The following is a 26,106-nucleotide window of genomic DNA, read 5'->3' on the forward strand; positions in this document are numbered from 1 at the left end:
CTCAAGGTCTCAGGTACATGCTCATTCTACTCTCCTTCAAAAGTATGCAATGGAAGGACTACTTTACCCTAAAAGTTCAGGGCTATAGTCCAAGGAAAAGCTTGTAGAAGAGTAAGATGAGCCATTGGTGAGCATCAAGGTAATCATAGATCAGGGTTTCTTTCTTTCTTTCTTTCTTTCTTTCTTTCTTTCTTTCTTTCTTTCTTTCTTTCTTTCTTCTTTCTTTCTTTCTTTCTTTCTTTCTTTCTTTCTTTCTTTCTTTCTTCTTTCTCTTTCTTTTTTTAAAGATTTATTCTATTCATTTGAGAGAGAGACAAAGACAGAGAGCAGGGGGTGAAGGGAGGGCAGGGTGTGACAGAGGGAGAGAAGCAGACTCCTAGCTGAGTGTGGAGCCCAGTGTTTGACACCATAATCCCAAAATCACAACCTGAGGTGAAACCAAGAATAGGACACCCAACTGACTGACCCACCTGGGTACCCCTAGGTCAAGGCTTCTTAACCTTGGCACTATTGATACTTTGGAGATAACTTTTTTTAGAGGTGAAGAGGGGAAGAGGGAGAGAGAATCTTAAGCAGGCTCCAAGCCCAGCACAGAGCCCAATGTGGGGCTGGATCTCAAAACCCTGAGATCATGACCTGAGCTGAAATCAGGAATTGGACACTTAACCAACTGAGCCACCCAGGTGCTATTTGGAGATAATTCTTGTGCTGTCCTGTGCATTGTAGGGTGCTTAACAGCATCCCTGGACACTAGATGCCTATAGTATCTCCCACCTTCATGTCCTTTACATGCCTTTACGTTACATCCTTTACATCCCCCACTCCAATCCCTGTCATCTTCAAAGGCCAAGATGCCTCTGGTTGAGAACCATAGCATTATCCCAACCATAAATAAACTCAACCATACATTTTGTCCACTTCTGCCCAGAAGTGGAAGAAGTGACTGCTGCTTTAGTAAGTCACACAGGAGGTTAGAAGCTGGAGAGTTCACTTTTACCAATCTTATACAGGCCCTAGACACTGCTTAACAGTCCGACTACTTGTTCAAGATCAACTTGTTCTATCACTTCTGTAACAATATTTCAAAACTCTCCACTTGCCTTAAAACTCCTAACTCCAGGGGCACCTGGGTGGCTCAGCGGTTGAGCATCTCTGCCTTTGGCCCAGGGCATGATCCTGGAGTCCTGGGATGGAGTCCCACACTGGGCTCCCGGCATGGAACCTGCTTCTCCCTCTGCCTTTGTCTTTCCCTCTCTATCTGTGTCACTCATGAGTAAATAAATAAAATCTCAAAAAAAAAAAAAAAAAAAAAAAACCTCCCAACTTCTTTTCTATTAGATGACATCATCTCCTACTTCATAGAGAAAACAGAGGTCATCAGATGAGAACTTCTTTAACTTCCTGTTACTAAACATAAAACACCTACTTCCTCTTATAATTGAGGAGGTATCTTCTCTCTCTCCCAAAACCATTATTTCTTCTCTGAAATACTTTTTTTTTTTTTTAAATTTCCAGCATTGTGCTCTATTCTTTGAGGCGCCTAGAAGAGTTCCTGAACCTGTTTAAAAATCCTTCAATGGCTCTCTGAGGTCATAGCATAAAGTCCAGGCTCACTAGTCCAAAAGTGCAAAACCTTCCAAGATCGGACCCATTGCCGACTTGACTATTTAAAGCTTATTCTCCACTTCACCCGGAGATACACAATGAGCTGTAAGCCTCTAACTAGGATGAACTACGAGGAATTTACCGAAGGCGCTATGTTCTTAATGGCACACGCTGTTCCCACGGGTTGGAAAAAACTGTGGCCCTCCACCCCAGACTTCTGGGAGAACTACTTAGCCTTCCTGATTGAAAAGCCACTTCCTCTGGGAACCCTTCCAAACATCCCTAAGAATAAGGCTCTTCTTTCATTGTGCGCCAAGCCCGCCTCGGACGTTTCCAATGCCACGCACTGTATTCTATGCACTATCATTTGTTTCCATGTCGATCTCCAATCTAGACAGATCGAAAGGCCCCGGAAGGCAGGGAAGGCGTTCTTTTCGCCTTCTTTTCTTCCAGTAAACGGTTTACCCTTAACAAATGTTTGTTGCACTTCGGGAGGGATCCGAATTATCCGGCTAACGGGTGAGTCCCCAGGCTCCCCGCCTGCGTGGCAGGGAGATGTAAACCCCTCAGACGGTGATTGGCTCCGGCGCCAGCGGTGTCCGCGCCCGCGCGGCCGAGGCAGTGCGCATGCGCGCGGGCCAGGCGCGCGCAGGCGCCGGGAGGACGCAGGTCCAGGTCCCGTCCGGGGGGTGTCCGAGCCGCTGCCGCGCGAGAGGAGTGGCCGGAACTGCTTGGTGAGCCTTCGGGAGGGGGGTTGAGGGAGCAACTCGGTTGGAGATCGGGATCCAGTTCCCAAGAAGCAAGGGGATTCCCGTGACGGTTTAAAACTTGGTGCGGTCGGTCTAAAGGGGAGGGTGGGGGGTGCTCTGGCCCGGACTGGGCAGGTCGGGCCCGAAGCAAGGACCCGCGCTGCCAGGAAACCACCGCGGGGCCGGCGGAGGAAGGGCGGCAGGATCGTGGTTGGTTGAACCCCGCCTCAAAACCTAGCGGAGGTAAACTCCCACTCCCCCACCCCTGCAGTGTTGCTGTGGTCGGGATTAATTGTATGTGACCACAGTGATCGAATGACTCTGAGCTAGAGTTTGGAGGTGTCTGAGGTGCGTGGCATCGCAGAGTCCGTGCTCTCGAGGAAAGTCCATCCGGATTCGCGGCTTTACTGTAGACGCACGAAGGATCCCTGGAACACTGGATTTTACGATTCCAGGCTGGAGTTGTTGGGGGGGGGGGGAGGGGCGGGATGTCCTGGAAAGTGCTGTTTCATCGCATCCTTTTTTTTCATCTTTAGTCACCACCATTTTAGGAAAGGTAGGTAAGGGTAGAGGAAACCGAAAGGCATCAAAGTTGGGAAAAGGAGATGAAAAGGGAGTATCATTTTTGCCTTGTGCTAGTCATCTTCAGGGAGCAGGGGGCAACTGAGGAGGGGTGTTTGGATACTGGCAGCTTCTGACAGCATTCCCTCAGCCGTGTGAAATAACGTAGCTTCTCAGTAACAGGTATTTCAAAGGTATTTCAAGAGCTGAGAGCAGTATTACTCCCTCTGCCTTTATGTCCTTAAGACTGGCTTTCAGATGTGCCAGTAAAAAATACAGCAGATACGACCAAATAGAAATGGTTCTCCGGCGTTCTTGCCTAGCCTGGAAAATTCATGGCACATCATTAGCTAGAATACTTTGAGACGTAAACTTAAAATAGTTCATAGTTAAGATTTCGAAAAAACTAATGTTCTTCCCCCATCACAGTTGATGCCTAATGCATCTAAGGGTCAGCTGTCATTCGTGCCTTTGGCAAGAGATAATGAGAAAGACACATTCACATAAATATTAGCAAGTATTAGGAAGAACACCTCTGTTCACATTATCATGCTTTTTTTTTTTTTTTTTTTGGACAGGTCATGTGAAAGTAAATAGAATGGTCATATAACAGCCTACAGCTCAAATATTTATCTTATTACTAGGCTGTTTTGTTTTGTTAGGTGCTTGTGGTATATACAAAATTGCTGTTATTCTAGTTCCAGGATAGCAATGCCTTATTGTACCATTATTAACAGTATGGCACTCTTTCCTTTAAACAGTAGTATTTCTGTATGCATCTTAGTGTTTGTTGCTTTTATTTTAAATGAGCTTTAGCATAGTAATAGGATCACTTAACTGAAGGTCGCATCACTTCTAATCATTCAGAACACAACCTTAAGCCAAGAAGGAAGGAAGGAAGCAAGCAAACAAACAAAAAACAGGCCCTGTGGTTCATGGGACAGCTGTCAGTATTTCACTCCTCGTGAACCATACCACCATCATAAATTTTGCCTTTTAGAAGATTGTGTTATTTTGTTTCATGTTTTTAATAGATTTGTTTTCAACACTACCTTCTTCCATAGTGATAACCTGTGAAGTCATGGTTTTTATGTATACCTTTTTCTAGTATGCATTATAGTAAATATGTAACTTAAATAACTATTGCTTACGTAACAGCTGAAATGATCTAGTGTTCTTGCTCTGCACTCTGGAAAATACTGCTTTGGAACTAACCTACTCATTTTTGAAATAAAGTGAAGATTGGACTAGGCTAGTGGACTTCAAAATTCTAAGAACTCAGTGGTGGCATTCACTATTGTGACATGATTCTAGCAAACTTACTTATCTTGTTTCACCAGATGAAAGTAGATTAGAATAGCAAAAGGGAAAAAGAGGATGTTTGCTCTTCCGACATTTTTGTGAAATCAGCTGCCTTTTTTTTCCCTTCTGAATTAAAGTGCTTTTTCTCACTTGCTTTGGTTCCTGTCTTAAAGCATTCTGGAAGTCTGTTTTTTTAGTTGTGTTTGTTCTTAGTGTTATGTATTTTTTAGTGTTTATAATATATGATGTTGCTTGCTTTCAGTAGTGCTGAACTTTTTTATTCTAGTGCTGTATTTGGATTCCGGTTCTGTAGATTGAGAGAAGACCAGATGACAAAGACTGGTCTTTTCTTTGTTGTGGATAGAGACTTGAAACAGATGGATCCAGTGCCTCCAACAACTGGAGGAAGTGGATTGTAGAGCCAGGAAACAGCATGTACTGTTCCTTTTGTAATATTAGTGGTGGAGGTGGTGTTCCGTTTGCACTCATTTAAATTCACTGACATTTTGATTTTGATTCCATTTTAGGTTGTATTGCTACTAATATATTTAAATCACTGATAAGTATATTTCTGTGGAATCCTCCCATTGTCTTGATTTTTGTGAGATCTGTAACTTGGATTTAAATTTATTTGAACAATGCTTTGACAATTGAGTTTACCTTTAGATGGCCTCTTAGACTTATAAAATAAAATCCAAACTTCTTGGTAGAGAATACAAGCCCTTCAAAACCTGTCTTCTGTGTCTGCCTTTTAAAGCCACCCTGCCCACTCTGTATGCATATATAATATATTCTGGCATGATTACTGAGGTCTTACATTGTGACACTTTTTTGATAGTCTAAAATCACAATTTTTTTAGGGTTGATCATGCTTGGATTTCGATTCTCAAAATCACAAGAGATGTTTAGCAATTATGAAAAATTATAATAGAAATAGATAGGAATCATAAAAATTATAATTCCTCTTTAGATGGTATTCCACTGAAATCTCCTAAATAAAACCCTCATTAAGCAGCCACAGATCAGCCTTAGGAGCCAGTGCTTCCCAGGCGATGATAGCAGCCCCGTCAGAGGTGGCAGGGGTACAGCAACAAGGGACAGAGTTTTGGGATCATCAGGGGCTTTGTGGACTTACCCTCAGCATGGAGAGCGCCACCCCGCCTCACCAAGCGTGGACGTGCTTCTACTCTGGGAGTGCGTGATTCTGCCCCCCTGACAGCTGGACACAAACCCGTGGACAGCCTAGTTGTGGAGTGACATAGCACAGGATAAGGTGTTGTTTTAAAATCTGAACTGATGTTGCTTTGTTCTTCGGATTCCACACCTGATGGTGGAATGTGTCCTCTTCAGGACACATGTTCCTTGCACACTCTTTTTCTCTCGAGATTTTCTTTCACCCCCTTCACATATCTTTTCTCATGACCTCCTGGAACTGGATTGGGGCAACGCATGGACAGAACAGACACTGTTTGCTCTTGCACAAGAGCTCATGGGAGCTGAAAAATCTTGCTGCTATCCACTGTATCTTGTTTTCATTATTTATAAATGTTGCTTTTAAACTGGAAAAAAAAAAGAAGAAAAATAAAACTCTATCACTTTATTCAGTCTCCCTTGTCCGAGAGATTCATCCTGAGATGAAACTCCATGAGACAAGAACCTTGCTCTTCCACTTCAGCTCCAGGGGAAATAGCTATACTGTGGATTATCTGAGACCTATGAACCCATCGGGCTGTAGAGATCAATAAAGATTGAACACTACATACCAGCCAAGGTTTAAATGCTTAGGATGAATTAACTCAATCCTTAAAATGCTCAAAATAAACATTATATTCTCATCTAATGAAAAAAACCCTGAAGCACAGAGAAGTAAATTAAGCAACAGTCAGGATTTAAAAACATGTCTCCAAGTATTGGGCACTTAACCACTACACTGTATTGCCTTTTGTATGAAGAAGAATGTCACTTTTTTTTTTTTTTTAATTTCTTTATTTGAGAGAGGAGCATGAGCAGGGGGAGGGGCAGAGGGAGAGGGATAAGTAGACCCTGCTGAGGATGGAACCTGCCATGGGGCTTGATCCCAGGACCCTGAGATCATGATCTGAGCCAAAATCAAATGTGTCACCTACTGAGCCACCCAGCCACCCCAAGAATGCCACTATATTAACCTACCATGGAGAATATTCTTTTCCAGGGACCTGAGTTCTCTATCTCTGGTATCTGTTTCCTAGTATCATACTGTTTGAGAAGCTAACCAGAAAGGTTCTAAGTGAATTTGGAATCAGAGCCAAATACTTGGATGACTTGGGTTAATATTTCATTCAGGCAAGGTAAAGCCTTGCTAGTTGATCCTGCCTCACACTTGATGTCTTCCTTGGCATGTACCATACTTAATTAAGTCTGCTAGATTGTATGTGTCTCCTACTTGGAGAATGAATGCTGCATTCTTGAGCCTCTTGCTTAACTCTTACAGAGCATCTCTTTTCTGTTTTCATAGCCTTTCTTTTAGATGGTGCTAATATAATTGATTATAACCACATGTAGATCTACCTTCCTAGGATTATATTCTGGTCACTTAGAGTAGAATTATGGAAATTCCAGGGTTGAGCAGGATTTGAAAACTAGGTGTTGGACTTCAGCAATTAAGTTATAAACAGTACTTCTTTAAAACTGAAGTGTAATTTTGATCTTTTTGGTTCTTGATTTTAGTGGTATTTTCTCAGCAGTATGGTTTCTGTCTTGAATCATGTGCTTCAGTACTCTTTGAAACCAAGGCATTTAATAGATATGATACAGTGGTATACTTCTTACACTTGAATAGTTTTTGAGTTTTATAAGAATGGTAACATTGTTCTCATAGAAGGAAGTAGAAAGGAAGCGAGAGAGGAAGTAAAAAGAGGAAACTAACCTTAACATAAATAAAGCTCCATCTAAATGACTTTAGAAAGAATTAAATTTCCTAATCAGAGCAGGGACTCTTTTTGGTGTAACCTAGACTATTTTGAGTATTGTACACCTGTACTTTTTGTCCATGGGCATCCTTCCTTCCTTTTGTCCTTCCTTCTTTTTGTTTTTTTAAGAAGATGTATTTATTTTATTTATTTGATGGAGAGGGAGAGACAGCAAGAGAGCATACAAGCAGGGGGAGCAGCAGAGGGAAAGGTAGAAGGGAGCCTGATGCAGAGCTTGAACCCAGGACCCCAGGAGCATGACCCAAGCTGCTGAAGGCAGATGCTTACCTGACTAAACCACCCAGGTGCCCCTCCTTCCTTCCTTCTTTATGTGTGAACATTTTTTTTTTTTTAAGGCTCCGTGCCCAGCATGGAACCCAACTTGGGGGCTTGAGTTCACGAACCTGAGATCAAGACCCAAGCTGAAATCAAGAGTCGGACGCTTAACTGACTGAGCCACCAAGGCACCCCTATGTGTGAACATTTTTAATGTTTCGTATTAAAAAGAGATCTAGGGACACCTGGGTGGCTCAGCGGTTGAGCGCATCTGCCTTCAGCTCAGGGCATGACCCTGGAGTACCAGGATCAAGTCCCACATTGGGCTCTCTGCGTGGAGCTTGCTTCTCCCTCTGCTTATGTCGCTGCCTCTCTCTGTGTCTCTCATGAATAAATAAATACAATCTTTATTTTGAAAAATGAGATCTAAGAGTAATAAACATATTCCTAAAGAAAAACTAAATTCTTTTACCCTAAAAGTGATGGCCTATGTCTGAATTTCTACTTTGTTCTCTATTGTCCTTATTTCTATTCTTTGTTTATTCTCCATTATTCATCTTTTGAGTCTTCAAGAAAGAGCTACTATTATGACATGAGATGTAGCTGTGAGGTGGGGATGACTAGCAAGGTTCACCCTGCTTGAGTAAAATATTCACTCCAACAATCCAAAGTATTTTGGCTCTGATTCTAAGTTCACCCGGTAACTTTTGGATTAGCCTCTCAAAACAGTCAGATACCACAGACAGTGAACATAAATAACATGAGTCTTTACTGGGGGCTAAACACTTCACATACATCAATTAATTTGTGAGACTACATTGGGAGATAGAACTGTTATCCTAATGTACAAGGAAACAGACTTGAATAGGTTAGGGTAAATTGCCTAGGTATCAGAGCTAGGATGAACTCAGGGTCTGTTTGACCTCAGGGTCTATGTTATTAGCCACTACATTATGCTCAATCAACACAATTTATTAAATTATCTCACCTAATCTAGAAGTAGGAAGTTTAGTTACAGGAGAATTAAAGCAAATCATTTTCAGCCCAACCTGGCCTTAACATTAGTTGATATGGTCTTAGCCTTAAGCTAGGAAGACTTTAGTATTGTAGAGAGGCAAGATTGAAAACCTGGAAACTGTATATGTTTAGATGCAATGGAGAAGATTTTCCATATCCTAAATAAAATATACATTTAAAAAGAAAGGATAGTTTTCCTGATATCAGAATATGTTCCCTTATTTAATAGCTAAATGCTTAAAAAACGTTCGTGGACTGAATTAAGAAGGAGATATTCGGGGACTAGGATCTCTTTCTGCTAAACTTTCAGGCTACACAGACTGCTGAATCTCCATAAGTATTAAGGGAACTCTTAGCTGTCTCTGGGCAGTCACCATAGCTAGATTTCACTACATTCTCTTCTGACAACCTTGCCCTTAGTTTTCTTCTTCAGGTGGGTCCTGGTCTGGTGTGCCCTCCTAAGACCACAGAACTCTGCAAACAACTGCTTTGTCCTCGGTTACCATCAAGTCGGTTCCCACCTCCCCCTCCTCCAGAACAGATTGTATATTGTGGAAAGAACCTAAGAGCTAGAAGTGCTGCATTTTATTCTCTTAACATAAAGAAGTTGGACTGGATGATCTCCAAGATTTATTTTTCAGAGACTATTTTCTGAGATAAGAATTGAGCAGAGGGCAGCCCCGGTGGTGCAGTGGTTTAGCGCCGCCTGCAGCCCAGGGTTTGATCCTGGGGACCCTGGATCGAGTCCCGCGTCGGGCTCCCTGCATGAAGCCTGCTTCTCCCTCTGCCTGTGCCTCTGCCTCTCTCTCTCTCTCTGTGTCTCTATGAATAAATAAATAAAATCTTAAAAAAAAAAAATTGAGCAGAAACTTTGTTCCCAGATAACTGATTAATTGAGCAGAAGTTTCTGTAGGTAAGTAGTTTCCAAGTCATGTTCCATGGAACCTGGTTCTTTGGAATTAATAAAAGTATTATTTGAGGGACAGATTTTATGGTCATCTGTATTTGACTGGGAGAGCCAAAATTAAACAGATTTCTTTATTGCTTCAGGACTTCTGATTTCCACCCAAGAATTTAATTAGCCGACCAATCTATAAGGACAAATGTACAAAATAGGAGATGAAGAGGTATAAGAGCAAAATACCTTCATTGTAGAAAGTTCATGGATGATATCCACAAAGTTAGAAAATATCAAGAAACAACACTATAAACATATGATTTAGGAATTTGAAGTTAAACACTGGAACAGCTAGTACTGTTGAAAATTCTGCCTCTTGGCTCCTTGAATCAGGAATTGGTTTGGCACAAGGGGAGGCAGGGGAATTGCTATTCATTACTGCTGTAGAACTATTTGACATCTCAAACTATGTACTTATATATATTTGATTAAGATTAAATATGAGGGATCCCTGGGTGGCGCAGCGGTTTGGCGCCTGCCTTTGGCCCAGGGCGCGATCCTGGAGACCCGGGATCAAATCCCACATCGGGCTCCCGGTGCATGGAGCCTGCTTCTCCCTCTGCCTGTGTCTCTGCCTCTCTCTCTTTCTCTCTCTGTGACTATCATAAATAAAATTAAAAAAAAAAAAAGATTAAATATGAAAGAATATAGTCTTCAAAAATAGTCTTAAATGGCTGAATAGTATTCCATCATGTAGTTGTACCATAATTATTCAGTCAAGTCCCCTGTCATTGGTTATTTAGATTGCTTCAAAATTTTTCAACGTTATAAACAATACTGGAACTAATGTATTTTTGTTTGTATCTGATTGCTGAAAGAAAAAAGCCAAAGAGTAGGAATAATTTAGGATTTTCTTGTATATATTACATCATCTATTGAGAGTTTGGATTTTTAAAATCAGCATTTTACTATCCTAAACAGTGGTTAAGAAACTTTATAATTTTATAGAAATGAGAATTGAAATACCCACAGACATCCTGGATGCTAAAAAAAAATGCTATTTATATCACTATTTCTTTTTTTCTTTTTTCTTTTTTTTTTTTTTAAGATTTTAGTTATTCATGATAGACATAGAGAGAGAGAGGCAGAGACACAGGCAGAGGGAAAAGCAGGCTCCACACCAGGAGCCTGATTTGGGACTCAATCCTGGGTCTCCAGGATCACGCCCTAGGCCAAAGGCAGGCACCAAACCGCTGATCCACCCAGGAATCCCCTTATATCACTATTTCTTGTATCATTTGGAGCTTGCAACATTTTTTATCTTCTAGAGTTTTTCATTATCACAGGCTTATAGCTATTGCATAGACTGTCCTGTACAGAAGTTGTAGAGTAATAGAGTATTCTGAAACCTATCCACAAAACCAGTGTATGAGGTTTTTTCTTTTTTAATATTTAATTTTTTTAAATTTTATTTATTTAAGATTTATTTATTTATTTATGATAGACCTAGAGAGAGAGAGAGAGGCAGAGACACAGGAGGAGGGAGAAGCAGGCTCCATGCTGGGAGCCTGACGTGGGACTCTATCCCGGGACTCCAGGATTGCGCCCTGGGCCAAAGGCAGGCGCTAAACCGCTGAGCCACCTAGCGATCCCCATTTAAAAATTTTAAAGTCCTGGTCTTTTGTTCTTTTTTTTCCCCCCCCAAAACATGTATTTATTTATTTATTTGAGGGCCTGTGTGCGAGTTGGGGGAGGGGCAAAGGGAGAGACTCTTCAAGCAGGCTCCCCAATGAGCCTAGAGCGGAGCTGGATCTTACCACCCATGAGATCATGACCTGAACCGAAACCAAAAGCTGGATGCTTAACCAACTGTACCACCCGGGGGCCCCAAACCAATGTATGTTTATAACTTTTTGGTAGTGGGGAGAGGGTTTGGATTAAATAGGTGATGGGGATTAGGGAGTGTATTTGTCATGATGAGCACCAGATGATTTATGGAAGTACTGAATCACTGTGTTGTATACCTGAAACTCAGCTAACACTGTATGTTAGCTGACTGGAATTAAAATAAAAACTTAAAAGAAGTAAAAAGTCCTTTTAAAGAATATGTAGAAAGTACATTATTGTGTAAAGCAAATAAAAATCCTCTAAAATTTTCTTAAACTTTGTCATTCCATCTCATCTAAGCTGGAGTGGACATTTACATTTTTGGCCTTTAGTTTTTAAGCTATACATATATTTTTTAAAAGATTTTATTTATTCATGAGAGACACAGAAAGAGAGGCAGAGACACAGGCAGAGGGAGAAGCAGGCTCCATGCAGGGAGCCCAACATGGGACTTGATCCCGGGACTCCAGGATCATGCCCTGGGCCGAAGGCAGGCGCCAAACCACTGAGCCACCCGGAAATCCCCTCGTACTTGGATCTTAATAAAGAAGTACATCGGGTGTATTTCTTAACATGGTTGTTCTATCCTTTTTGTTTTTTTTTAAAGATTTTATTTATTTATTTATGAGAGACACGGAGAGAGAGGCAGAGACATAGGCAGAGGGAGAAAGCAGACTTCCTGCATGGAGCTTGATGTGGGACTCGATCCTGGGACTCCGGGATCATACCCTGGGCTGAAGGCAGACCACTGAGCCACCCAGGCATCCCTGGTTGGTCTCTCCTTTTTCCAACCACTGATTTTCTTTTTGGAGAAGAAAGGAAGTGATCCATTGACTATAAAGTACAAGTTTTCTACTTCAGTGGTGCCTACTCTACAGCTACTATCATTTATTTTAACAATCTGTAACATATTTTATACTGTGGCAGAAAATTGTTTGGCATAGGAAAAGCTACAAAATTAATGTTTTCCTTCTCATCTTCCTTTTCATTCTTACTCATACTGTTTTTTTTTTCTTGACTGTTCTTTTAAATAATCTTTCTACAATTTTTAGAAATTGAGACATAATTCACATAATGTAAAGTTGGCCATTTAAAGTATACAATTTAGTGGCTTTTGGTATATTCATAAGGCTATGTAGCCATTACTACTAATTTCAGAACATTTCCATCATCCCCAAAACAAACCTTGTACTATTGGTAGTCAGTCTCTTTCCCCCTTTCCCCCATCCCCTGGCAATCACTAATCTACTTTTTGTCTCTATGGATTTACCCATTCTGAACATTTCACATAAATGACACCATACAATATAGGGTCTTATGTATCTGGTTTTGATCAATTAGAATAATGCTTCCAAGCCTTATACATGCTGCAGCATGAAGCATTCCTTTTTATGGCTGAATGGTACTCCCTTGTATGGACATTTGGGTATTTTCTGCTTTTTGGCTGTTAGCAATAATGCTGCTTTAAACATTTGTGTACAGGTTTTTATGTGGGCATATGTTTTCATTTCTCTCTAATGTACCTGGGAATAGAATTACTGGGTCACATGTAATTCAGTGCTTAACCTATTAAAGGCTAAGTTGTTCTTGTCCTGCATTGTTAAATGGTATGTTTCTCCTCCATTAGGTACCAGAATTACAGCAGGGGTAGGATATCCTCAATTAGCTCTTGGCTATACATTAAAAACCAAACAACTTTCATCTAAAATAGTGGTTTTCAACCTTGGCTGCCCATTGGAGTTAACTGGGAAGGTTTAAAATCAAACGGCTCTCACCCTCCGAGATTCTGATTTAAGGCTTGGGCCTCTAGGTGATTATAATGTGTAACCAAGACTGGGAACCACTGTTCTAATTCTGACTGGAGTTAGACTTGCTCCTTGAAAAGGGGAAGGCAGGGATTTCATATATATACTTTTCTTGGCAAAGCTGCTACACATTTGAATGACTTGATAATGTGTCTCTCTACTCTCCTCTTTTTAACGTATGTAATTGTAATTGAAGGCACATACTCTGAATCAGTCCACCGAGGTTTGAACCTGACTATACTATGTGACCTTGCAAAAGTTGCTTAACCTCCTTGTTCCTTAGTTTGTATATATGTAAAATGTGGAATTAAATAGTGTTTACTGTGGTCTGAATGTTTGTGTCTTCCTACCAAAATTCCTATGTTGAAATCCTAATTCCTGCTGTGATGGCATTATTAGGTGGAACCTTTGGGAGGTGCTTAAGCCATGAAGGTGGAGTCCTCATGAATGAGATTAGTGCCTTATAAAAGAGGGTCCAGAGAACTCCCTAGCCCCTTCCACCATATAAGGCATCAGCAAGAGGGCCCTGATGAGAACTTAACCAATGCTAGCACCTTGAGCTCAGACTTCTGCTTCTAGAACTGTGAGAAATAAATTTCTGTTGTTAATAAATTACTAAGTCTATGTTTTTTGTTGTTGTAGCAACTTGGACAGATTAAGAGAGTATTTTAAGGATTAAATGAATGAGTGTGTGTGTGTGTATTTTTAAAAAATTTCTTAGGATAGTGTCTTGCATGGTGATGCCCAGGTGGCTCAATTGCTTAAGCATTCAACTCTTGGGACGCTTGGGTGGCTCAGTGGTTGAGCATCTGTCTTTGGCTCAGGTCATGGTCCTGGGATCCGGGATCTAGTCCCACATCAGGCTCCCCTTGGGGAGCCTGCTTCTCCCTCTGCCTATATCTCTGCCTCTCTCTGTGTCTCTCATGGATAGATAAAATCTTAAAAAAAAAAAAAAAAAAAGCATTAGACTCTTGAGTTTTGGTTCAGGTCATGATCTTAGAGTTGTAAGATTGAGCCCCATTTTGGCTCTGTGCTGGGCATGGAACCTGCTTAAGAGTCTCTCTCTCTGTCCATCTCCCTCTGAGCCCCGCCCCCTTCTCTCAAATAAAATATTTTTTTTTAAATAGTGCCTTGCATGTATAGTGGTTTGTAAGTATTGTAGTTGTTGCTGTGATTCTTCTTAATTCCTTACTATTTAGACTTACAAAATGGTGAGTAGTGACTATTAAAAAGTTACTTGCCACTTAAAAAAACTTCTGTATATGTTGATTTCTTTCATAATAATTAACAATAAAAAGCTGAGAAAGTAGCGTGATGACACTTCATGTATTATTCACCTGCTTCAACAGTCATGATCAATCTTGTTTCCTCTGTACTCCCACCCATTTACCCACCTCTGAATTATTTTAAAGCACATCCTACATGTTACCTTTTAAATAGCTTCTAATTACATACATTGTCTTTGAATCCCTGATTATTGGTAGGAAGGTTGGAGAAAGAGAATATACTGGAGGTGAAGAGCCGTGACGGGAGATTGATTGTATTCCGGTATGGAGTTGTAAATTCTCTATTCTAGCTAAGTTCTCTGCTTCTTTGTGGGACCCTCTTTTATTCATGCCTTATTAGAATTTTGCCATGAAAGTGCTAAGAACTTATTCAGAACTCATGAGAACCCATTTCTGCCACCTGACATGAATAAAATATGATTCCCAACCAAACTTCAGCAAGGGCCTTTGCTCTAACCATTTGTTAGCAGAACCTTTAGGACAAATTGTTCTGTATTATTTCTATACCTTTGTGGTTTGAAATGGTGATCATCTGTTAATGAATAAAAATACTCCCACAAACTTTTACTGGGAATATGTGCCAACAGAAGATTCCTCTCAAGAGAGGCTAAGAATTCAAAATTATGTTTATGAAATAAGATCTAAAATTAATTCCTTGTCTTTTTTCCTCCAGTCTTATGAATCTGCTTTCTTGGTTGTCATAAGCTATTTTTTTTTTAAGATTTTGTTTATTTATTTGAGAGAGGGGGAGATTGAGGGAGTACGAGTTGAGGGGGGCATATGTGAGGGAAAGGGGCATGGAGCAGAGGGAGAGGAAGAAGCAGACTCCCCACTGAACAGAGACATCCCCCGACCAGGGCTCCATCCCATTATGATGAAAATAAATGCATGAAATTTAAAATTAGCATAACTACATTGCAAACTATTTGGTCAATTGGGAAGAGAAGAAAAATCACTCTTAATTCTATCACCATAGTTATTGGTTATATTTTAATGATTCCCTTTTAGACTTTTTTCTATCCGTATTCTTTATAGCAAATATTTGATTATTTTTAAGTCTTATTTTGTTCACTTCATATACTGACCTTCACCATTTTATGTGGTTTTGTGTTTCCTCAGCCTTAGGAAAAAAAAACACAAAACATTTTAAGCAGTCTTTAATTTTTTAAACGTGAAAAAGCTATATATATATATATATATATTTGTCTAGATAAGTACCTATCAGCCGGAAACTTGGCTTAATTTAAACCTGTTTAATATCTGTCTTGACATGTGCAGACTCATGGCTGGCATGAAAATAGTTCAGATGTAAAAAAAAAAAAAAAAGAAAAAAAAAGAAAATAGTTCAGATGTATAACTCATATAGTATTATCAACTTTAATATTTGTATTTAGCCTTATAAACAGAACAATTAATATTTAGTAGCATTTAGATTAATATCACTTATATTTAACACTGTTGTTTTGCTTTTCTTTTACCTATTTCTTTCTGCTTCCCTAAGAATTTTAAAATAATGGCTGACACTTGAATACTGGCCATGTATCAGGCATTAATAATAAGCATTTTGTATGGATCATCTTTTAATCCTCATAAAAGGTCTTATCTCTATTTTACAAATGTAGAAACTGAGTTGTAGTGGGTTTAGCTAACTTGCCTGAGGTCATACAACCAATACATTTTGGGGTCAGAATTTGAACGCTGGAATTCTTGCTACTTACCACTATGCTAGCCTGCTATGAACAGAAATTCCCACTTGCTGTCAATATATTGATTACCATGAAAGTATAATCAAAATATACCAAAGAGAATCATACATTTTTATCATACAGTAATAAACAGTATGGGTGTAACTTGTAGAGCAATTTACATTGGGATTAATTTTATGAGAAAGAATAAGTCACGAAGCTAACTTAGTAAAATATTTTATGCAAAATCTTTGCTTTCCCATATAAAATGAGTTATTTTTATAAAATCATTCCTATACGGGATCCCTGGGTGGCTCAGCGGTTTAGTGCCTGCCTTTGGCCCAGGGTGTGGTCCTGGAGTCCCGGGATCGAGTCCAGCATCAGGCTCCCTGCATGGAGCCTGCTTCTCCCTCTGCCTGTGTCTCTGCCTCTCTCTCTGTGTCTCTCATGAATAAATGAATAAAATCTTTAAAAAAAAACGTCACTCCTATATTGGTCTAGGCAGGACACTGGAATTCATGGAGATTTATTTTTATTTTTTTTTAAAGATTTATTCATTCATTCATGAGAGACACAGAGAGGCAGAGACATAGACAGAGGGAGAAGCAGGCTCCTGACAGGGAGCCTGATGTGGGACTCGATCCTGGACCTGGGATCACGCACTGAGCAAAAGGCAAACACTCAACCACTGAGCCACCTAAGCGTCCCCTGGATGGTGATTTAAAGTGCTGTTTCTTTCATTACTTCTTATGTAGCTCTCCATTTTTATCAGGGAAGACATGGATTGCTTGTTGATTCAGTTCTTTTTTTTTTTTGGCTTTTTTTTTTTTTTTTTTTTAATTTATTTATGATAGTCACAGAGAGAGAGAGAGAGAGAGGCAGAGACACAGGCAGAGGGAGAAGCAGGCTCCATGCACCAGGAGCCCGATGTGGGATTCGATCCCGGGTCTCCAGGATCGCGCCCTGGGCCAAAGGCAGGCGCTAAACCGCTGCGCCACCCAGGGATCCCTTGATTCAGTTCTAAGACCTTTTTCTTTGCATTCCTTCTTCCCAGTAGTATTAGTTTCATTTTCTAAATTTAGATAATTTTAGATTCTACATGATATTCTTTTAAAAAATTATTTATTTGCTTCATTGCCTAGGAAAGCAGTTTTTTGTCATATTTTTGAGTTTATTTAAGTAATCTCTATACCCAACATCGGACTTGAACTCATAACCCCAAGATCAAGAGTTATGTGCTCTACAGACTGAGCCAGCCAGGGGCCCCTAAATAATATCAGATTCTAAATTAAAAAAAAAAAAGATTTTATCTATTTATTCATGAGAAACACAGAGAGAGAGAGAGGCAGAGGGAGAAGCAGGCTCCATGCAGGGAGCCTGACGTGGGACTTGATCCCAGGTCTCCAGGATCATGCCCCGGGCTGCAGGCAGCACTAAACCACTGCACCCCTGGGGCTGCCCCTAAATTATTTTAAAACAGCTGAAAACCATGATTACTCTTGTCCTTGTAGTTCTTCCTTTAATTTTTTTTTGTAAGATTTTATTTTTAAGTATTCTCTTCTCCCAATGTGGGGCTTGAACTCATGACCCCAAGATCAGGAATTGCATTTTCTACTGACTGAGACAGCCAGGTCACCCCAGTTCTTCCTTTAATTTTAATTTAACTGTCTTTGAATCTGTTGAGAAGTTTTTATGTTTTTATTATAGAAAGCATCTTTGGGGCACCCAGGTAATTCAGTTGATTAGGTGTCTGACTTTCGATTTTAGCTCAGGTCATGATCTCAGGGTTGTGAGATTGAGCCCCATGTCCAGCTCTGTGCTCAGTGGGGAGTCTTCTTGAGATTCTCTTTTCCTCTGCCCTCCCACACTAAAATAAATAAATAAATCTTTAAAAAGGGGGGGGCATCTTAAATTTTGAATTGAGCTGTCAGGATGCTTAGTCTATTTTCAAATTTTCAGCTTTTCTTATATCATCTGGTATTTGTTAAGAGAAGATGCATCCAACAGTGAGACCAGTTTCTAAACCATGAGTTATCTTTGGTTCCAGAAGATCTAGACATGAGTAATAAATCTGCTCTTTACTGACTCAGACACCTTGAGCAAATTACTTGAGCCTTAGTTTCCCCAAGTATAAAGTGATATAATAAAGATAATGACATATATAAGTACTTAGTACCATATATGACACATAGTAAGTACTCAGTGAACCTTTCTTCTTCCCCACTGCCCCCAGAGTTTATAAAAAGAAGTTAAGATAAACTTGGAGGCTTCTAGAAAGCCCATAGTAAAAGATATGTTATAAAAGCATTGAGGGAAATCTTGCAGTTACCTCTCAAAGGAAGCATATACTATGCTAAAAAATTAGCATGGTATTTTAAGTTCTGGGAGCATGAAAAAATGACACAGATATTTAATCTATTAGGTTATATCTAAGAACAGCAAGTTTAATGGGATATGTATGTCAAATGATGTTTCCTTTTTCCTTCCCCTCTCCCACCTCTAATTCTCTTTACTACAACATTCTGGATAATCTTTTCCTGACTTCATAAGAAAAACTTCTGGAGATAATAAATATGAGTAAAGCTATATAGCTAATTCTTTTTTTTTTTTTTTTATAGCTAATTCTGAGTTGCACCCTGCCTGATACTTTCGAGCAGTTTAGTAAAGGCGAATAAGAGCTTGAGGAGTATTGTTGCTTTGTCCTTCCCCCTTACAATTCAGCTTTGTTTTTCTTATTCCCATGTACTCTAACCGTGTTTTGAATAACCTCAAGAATCCAGAGTAGAGGTCTTAGGCAGCTGTTTCCTGACATCAGCTTGTCAAACATGGGAGAACTTTACATAATCTGTTTTTTGTCTTGTGTGCCCTTCAGGAGAGAAAAAAAAAAAAGGAAGTACTAGGAAGCACTTGGAGTTTACCAATGGGTGTGTCCCTAAAAATGAACCTGTTGCCATGCCAGGACTGATTCTTCATATTCACCTCCCAGCTGTATCTGCCTTTTTTTCTTTTCTGTTCTTTTTTTATAATTAGAAGTTAAAACCCTTGGAATCTTCTAGTTTGACAGAGGTCAGTTTTATATTCACGTCTCTCTCTGAACCTATATGGAGTTTTGCTCATTTTCACTAGGATAGGAAGATGGCAAATACTGATATGTACTTGGCAGCAATCAGGTCAGGAGTAGAATTACAAAATTATACAGTTTGAGAGATCTGGGCATCCTTATGCCCAGAATGTCTTCCTCCCCACAGGATAGCATATTGGAAAACCTGACTGTGGGTGTCACTTCCAGGGACTGTGTAATTAGCATGTATTACCTTTCTCATCACTTTCTGCTCTTTTGGGCATTGAGGAGGTATAGACAAGTGGAGCATTCTGAGAAGGGCAAGCTTTGAAAGGTATCTTGTTGGGGCTCTGAAAGTAATGGAGAAGCATAAAGTTACCTGGAATATTACAGAAAGAAAAGGTGGACAGGTAAGAGGTTACAAAAACAACTTTTCATAATTGTAACTATGAAAGATTAACAAGAGAAACCATAGCATGAACAGATCTGTGATAAACCTAATGGCTCAAAGATTAGCAAAGTAAGGCATGTGGTTCTATTTATGCTTCTATCTAATGAATGATCAGTTTATAATTAAGGAAAGACCTTTATGGGGATCCCTGGGTGGCTCAGAGGTTTAGCGCCTGCCTTCGGCCCAGAGCGTGATCCTGGAGTCCTGGGATCGAGTCCTAAGTCAGGCTCCCTGCGTGGAGCCTGCTTCTCCCTCTGCCTGTGTCTCTGCCTCTCTCTCTCTCTCTCTCTGTGTCTCTCATGAATAAATAAATAAAATCTTAAAAAAAAAGACCTTAATATCTTAATTTTATATCTTAGTATATCAACCTTTTGCCAGTCATACAATGGCAAGCAAGATATGAAATTAAATTTGCAACTTTTTGTAGTAATACTTTTTATTATTAACAATAGTAATTAATAATTTTTTTCATGAGCATTAAATAACTTTAATCAATGTTCAAAATCTTAATTAAACCTAAAACAGCCATGACAGTAGAGTTAATAAACAAGACTCCAAAGGCAATGCGTTTTTGTACTGAGAATATAATATTGTTGCTTCTTGTTTTATCGATGATTCTACAAAAAGTGATGGTTAGCTATGGATATGACTAAAAAGATTTGTGTGTGACCAGCAGGCCATTCCAGATCATACATATGTAATGGCAATTTTTGCTTTGGGTTTTTAGTGGATATTTGCAGGCTGTGTGCTACTGGTACACATAGCTTTGTTTCTAAGATCCACTTAAATATTTTGACAGTACATCTTACTTTTTTACTTATTTATTCATTCAGCACACATTTGCTGGAGTATCAGCTCTCAGATCCTATTAGGTGTTAGAGATAAAAAGATATAACAAAATCTCTGCCTTCCGAAGGTTTAATCTAGTATATTCCTGACTAACCATGTTCCCTTCTGGTCATTGAGTATATGCCATGGCAGGGTTTCTCAACCTCAGCACTTCGACATTTGGGGCCAAATAATCCTTTCTTGAGAAGGGCTGTCCGAAGAAGAATTATAGTAATATTTACAGCATCCCTGGCCCCTATTTACTAGATGCCAGTAACACTACCCACTCACCCTCCCAACTCGTGACAATTGTTGTCAGATGTTCCCTGAGGGTAAATACCAGACTTCATGTATATCATTGACAAAGAACTTTAGTAAAATTGCCAAAAGAACCTTTGGTACATTTTCAAAAATGTAATACAAAAAAAAAAAGTACAAAGCTAGCAAATGTAACGAAAAGTATAGTGTCACACAGTACTTATTAACTCCATATGAGTAATTTTTTTTTTAAGACTTGATATATTTATTCATGAGAGACAGAGAGAGAGGCAGAGACTTAGGCAGAGGGAGAAGCAGGCTCCATGCAGGGAGCCTGATGTGAGACTCAATTCCAGGATCATGCCCTGAGCCAAAGGCAGACGCTCAAACACTGAGCCACCCAGGGGCCCCTCCATATGACTTTTCAAAAAGGAATACACAATCATAGTACTGAATAACACCTTCTAAATGTGTTGTATTTCATCTGAATATCTGAATCTTCTCTGAGTTATGAATTACTGAGTTACTATATATGGGAGAATAATAATTTAGTTTCTTAGGGACTTCACTAAAACAACAAACTATAATTGGAAAAGGAAAATCCTCTGAAAAATTTCAGGTTTTTTCTGAGTTTTGTGTCAACATTACCCTTTTCTTGTTAAGAATGAAAATATTTCATTTTCTCCAATGAGTAGCCTTGGACACCTGGCACATGTCTAGAATGTTTCCTGTGTTCTTCAGGTACTGAGTTTGAATTGTGTTACTTTATTAATGAAATACTACCTAACTCTTAAAGCTTGCCTTCTAGTATGTGCTCCTCAAAGAAGAGAGATTACTTTCTCTTTGAAACAGCACTTCACTAGAAGTCCTGAAACCTGAGTTTCGGGTCACTTCTGGTACTAACTAGCATTTAAACTGTCCATTTATCCTTTCTTGGTCTTAATTTCTTCACCTGTGATAGCTAGCTAGTTAAAGATATAGATAGGCTCTTTTATCCTGTTTTCCAGATAAGTATCCAGAATTCATAATGCACATTCTTTGTTCAAACTCTTTTGTATCCTTATTTTTTACAGAATATCCACGTTTCAGTGTCTTTGCTTATCAAAAGTTTTAATTCATCATGGATAATCTGTCACCAGAAGAAATTCAGCTGAGAGCCCACCAGGTTACTGATGAGGTAAACGTTTTACTTGGAATAAGTAATTCTCTTTCAGTCTCACAGTGGAAGGATGAGAGGACCTTCTTAGATGTCCATTTTGGCATCCCTCCCGTCCCTGTATGTCCAAGAATGCATTTACCTCAGAGTGCTATTGCTGGCCCCTTAGTTTTTCAGCTCACCAAAAGCTAAATAAGTGAAAGAAGCTTGTATGATTTTTTTTTAATCATTGTTTAACAGCTACTTACAACAAAGATAACTCTAGATTTGAGAAATTGGAAACATCTGTCTAATATATGTAGCTTTCTGCTTACATTAAACTTTTATAAATAATGTTAACTTTACCCTCCAAATTTTCTCTTAAGGAACAACTGGTAGGAAGAAAATAACTAAAATTATAGTGATCAACTTTGTTTGTTTGTTTTAAAGGTAGGGAGGGATGGCTGGACTAACAATATTTTAAAATAGAGTAGCAGCATAACTATATGATCAATTTTTTTTTTTTTTGGCTACATATTTTAGAATACTAAAACCCTGTATTTTTCTCTAGTCTCTGGAAAGTACAAGGAGAATCCTGGGTTTAGCCATTGAGGTAAGAAAGTGTCTAATCATTAAGTACAGAAGTTGTATAAGCAGGATCTTGATAGCACAAGCTGGAATTTGTGTTGAATCAGAAGTATATGGTATCAGTATGCTTTATTATTTGAAACCAGTAATTGCTGAAATTGTCAAACCATGCACTGATGGGCCTTTTCTGCTTTTCCCATTACGCTATTAGAATATGATGGGGAAGATCAATTCACCATGAATTTGTGACTTAATTATATGGGGGGGTAATATTTTGAAGTATGTTGATTGCTTTGGGATAGTAGTTTTCTCTGTTCCTCTGAGAATTTAGGTTTCTAAATGATTCTCTCTTGCTATGAGGCCTTGTAGGCTTTGTTTCTGTTGCTTTTATTTTATTTTATAGTGCTATCAGCTTTTTTCCCCTTCTTTTAGTCTCAGGATGCAGGAATCAAGACTATCACTATGCTGGATGAACAAGGGGGTGAGTTGCAGTCATTGGCAGAAACTCTTGACTAATGACGCCAGAAAATCCTTTCAAATCAGCCATGTCTAAAATTAAGCCTTGAAACTCCCTTCTCTATATCAGAGGAGAGTGATATGTTTTTTTTTTTTTTCTGATTTGAATTATATCATGTTCATTACCTATTTGAGGTGGGGGCAACAATGCCCAATTGAATACCAAGTATTTGTCAGGTAGCAGGACTTACTATGTGTATTTGTCATATGTACATTAGATACTATGATATTCTTGCATCATTTTCAGAAATCAAGTTAAGTCTTTAAATAGGTTTAGATTCAGGTGAGCTTGGAAGCATTCCATTTGAATTGGCTCTGAGCAATCTGGCCTAGGTTTTTTTTTTAAGATTGATTGATTGATTGATTGATTTAGGATAGACAGAGAGAGAGAGAGAGAGAGGCAGAGACACAGGAGGAGGGAGAAGCAGGCTCCATGCCAGGAGCCCAACATGGGACTCAATCCCAGGACTCCAGGATTACGCCCTAGGCCAAAGGCAGGCGCTAAACCTCTGAGCCACCCAGGGATCCCCTGGCCTAGGTTTTATTAAACTTATGATAGCCTTCAAGTTTTGTACTTATTCAGAGAGAGAAATGCTGGGGATCCTGTCTGGTCAAAGTACACTTAATTTGGTTGCAAGGGCCATCTCTAAACAAACCCTCACATGCTCCTATTATGCAGATTTCTTTAGAACAAATCTTCCCACAATAAGAAGCCAAGTGCCTCAGGATCAATTTGTGAAAGATTGTTTTCATGTTGAACAGTATGTAGTACCTTCTGGTCCCTGATACAGTCACTGGGATGGCTTACCAGTCGATTCAAAGTTGAAGTTTTTGCTGTTTCATAATAATAGTGTCTTCTGGTTGGCACTGTGAATATAACACAGAGTGTAACTTCAACAACTTATTCTCAGAGCAACTAAACCGCATAGAAGAAGGCATGGACCAAATAAATAAAGACATGAGAGAGGCAGAGAAGACTTTAACGGAACTCAACAAGTGCTGTGGCCTTTGTGTCTGTCCATGTAATAGGTGAGTTGAGAAATCAAGACTTTTTTAAAATTAAAGTGAGAGCATCCCCCCTCACCCTCCAGAAAAGTCAAAAGTATGACTGGGCCTAAATAAGGAACTTTGTTAGATAAATTTAAGCTGTTTTTCCTTCAGGCAGATCAAGCTTTTCGTGTAAATGGGCATGTTCACCAAAAACCACGGCTTAAATTTGGTCAGTCCTTGGATCAAGTCCCAATTTCATTTTTTAATAATACAGGAAATATAGGAAATATACCTGGGTAATATACAGCAGGATGGAATTAGTGTCTTTTCCTTTCTAACAAAGAATACTAACAAAAATACATATGTGGTAGGCACATTAGGAATGGCCAAAGGGAGTAAAGGACTTGGATCCTGTCTTCAAAAGGCCTACCATGTAGTTGGATATATGAGGAAGAATAGCAAAACAGTAGAAAAATATATAAATGTAGAGCTAGGTCATATGTCAGCAAAAGCTAAGGAAACAGAACTGGTAAAATTTGGTTTGGAGAAATATTACAGGAGAGAGAGGACTTGCACTGGACTCAGATTACAAGGATTTGGATGGACATGGAAGAACCAGAGGGGCATTTCCTAATGTAAATAGAAATGACAGAGGAGCTTGACTTAACTGAGCTACATGATTCATATAGATAAGAAGTGAAAAATAGACATAAGTAGGCAGACTAAGGGGTTGATGGATTGTATTACATAACTGCACTAGTTAGGAACCTTTTGTAATCTAGGCTGGTGAGGTGAGGCATTATTATTGAGATTAGAGAAAAAGGTATAAGTCAAGGGAATTTATTTTAAAGTAACTGATAGTATGTCAAACATGAAGAAAGAATCAAAGAAGTCTCTGAAAATTTGAAGTTTCTAGTAAACTAGGAGATGAAAAGTCTTCAGACTTTTTGTGTATAGTGTATAAGATTATGATTGACAGATTTATTCTTTTTGGTGACTCCATTATGAATATTTAAATTCCCTACTTATTCTTTGATAAACCAAACTCCATGTTGTTGACAAATATTTTATGTATTTCAATCAAGATGAGGTTTGAGCTAAGGCAGTAAACCATTATCTTCCCTTCCGTCTGTTATTAACAAAATAACGGCTTTGAACTTTCCCTTTAGTTGAAGTGACAACGTCTGGAGATTGAATGACCATCCTTACTGCTAAGAGCATTCATTTTTTAAGAGCTTCATAAACATTTGTTCATATAGTTGTTGTCTCAGCTGGTATTTTATTTTATTTTTTTATTTTTTTAATTTTTATTTATTTATGATAGTCATACAGAGAGAGAGAGAGAGAGAGAGGCAGAGACATAGGCAGAGGGAGAGGGAGAAGCAGGCTCCATGCACCGGGAGCCCGACGTGGGATTCGATCCCGGGTCTCCAGGATCGCGCCCTGGGCCAAAGGCAGGCGCTAAACTGCTACGCCACCCAGGGTTCCCTCAGCTGGTATTTTAAACCAAGAATTTGATACAAAGGTTTACATACTCTGCATTTTTACCTCTCAAAGGAGTTAGGGATAGAGGAATTTTGCTATATTTTTATACTTTTATTTATTTATTTTTCTAAAGATTTACTTATTTATTCATTCAGAGAGAGAGCGAAGAGAGAGGCAGAGACACAGGCAGAGGGAGAAGCAGGCTCCATGCAGGAAGCCCAATGTGGGACTCGATCCCGGGTCTCCAGGATCACACCCCGGGCTGCAGGCGGCACTAAACCGCTGCGCCACCGGGGCTGCCCTATTTTTATACTTTTAGATAGGTGTTTTCATGTGACAGCATTCTCTGTGCCATATCTACAAGAGAAAATAGAACTAAGTTGCTTATTGGTCAACTCTAGTGTCTGTTTTGAGCATAACAAGTTAAAATTTGACAGTGTTCTTCCTGGTCTTGTTCACTGGCTTTCTATTCTAAGACAAATTTGTTGGCCTGTTTAGACCTTGGTTGACTCTCTGAAAGTGCATTTTTAAATGACTATGACTTGTCAATCAGGGTTTAGCAGATTACCTTAAGCAAACAAGTTAGAAATGCACAGATTTTTAAATCTAAATTCTTTAACTATGTTTTACAAACTTGTGCTTTTCTTCTGTGCTCTATGTGCCCTTTTGAAAGTGTAGAGGAGAAAAAAATCAAATGAATTTCCCTGAGATTATGTATTAGGAGATGAGCAAGGCTGAAGAAGTCCTCCCTAAAACAAAGAGCAAAAAAGAGCAA

The 26,106-nt window shown here is 39.2% G+C and overlaps 1 protein-coding gene across 5 annotated transcripts in view; it reads left to right on the plus strand.

The window, feature by feature from the left end:
• The window catches only part of SNAP23 (synaptosome associated protein 23), a 38,973-nt gene continuing 12,867 nt past the window's right edge, over positions 1 to 26,106 (plus strand). Inside the window, exons 1-6 of one of the 5 annotated variants that reach the window (XM_038580184.1) lie at positions 1 to 139; positions 1,516 to 1,710; positions 21,691 to 21,794; positions 22,324 to 22,365; positions 22,773 to 22,821; positions 23,768 to 23,885. In XM_038580184.1, coding sequence (XP_038436112.1) covers positions 21,738 to 21,794; positions 22,324 to 22,365; positions 22,773 to 22,821; positions 23,768 to 23,885 — 266 coding nt within the window. In that variant the 5' untranslated portion in view covers positions 1 to 139; positions 1,516 to 1,710; positions 21,691 to 21,737. Of the gene's footprint in view, positions 140 to 1,515; positions 1,711 to 2,104; positions 2,125 to 2,220; positions 2,340 to 2,364; positions 2,598 to 21,690; positions 21,795 to 22,323; positions 22,366 to 22,772; positions 22,822 to 23,767; positions 23,886 to 26,106 lie in introns of those variants that run through there. The other 4 variants (XM_038580185.1, XM_038580186.1, XM_038580182.1 and 1 more) reach the window with 4 other exon arrangements.

Source organism: Canis lupus, chromosome 30 (assembly GCF_011100685.1).
Source record: "Canis lupus familiaris isolate Mischka breed German Shepherd chromosome 30, alternate assembly UU_Cfam_GSD_1.0, whole genome shotgun sequence".
Lineage (NCBI taxonomy): Eukaryota > Metazoa > Chordata > Mammalia > Carnivora > Canidae > Canis > Canis lupus.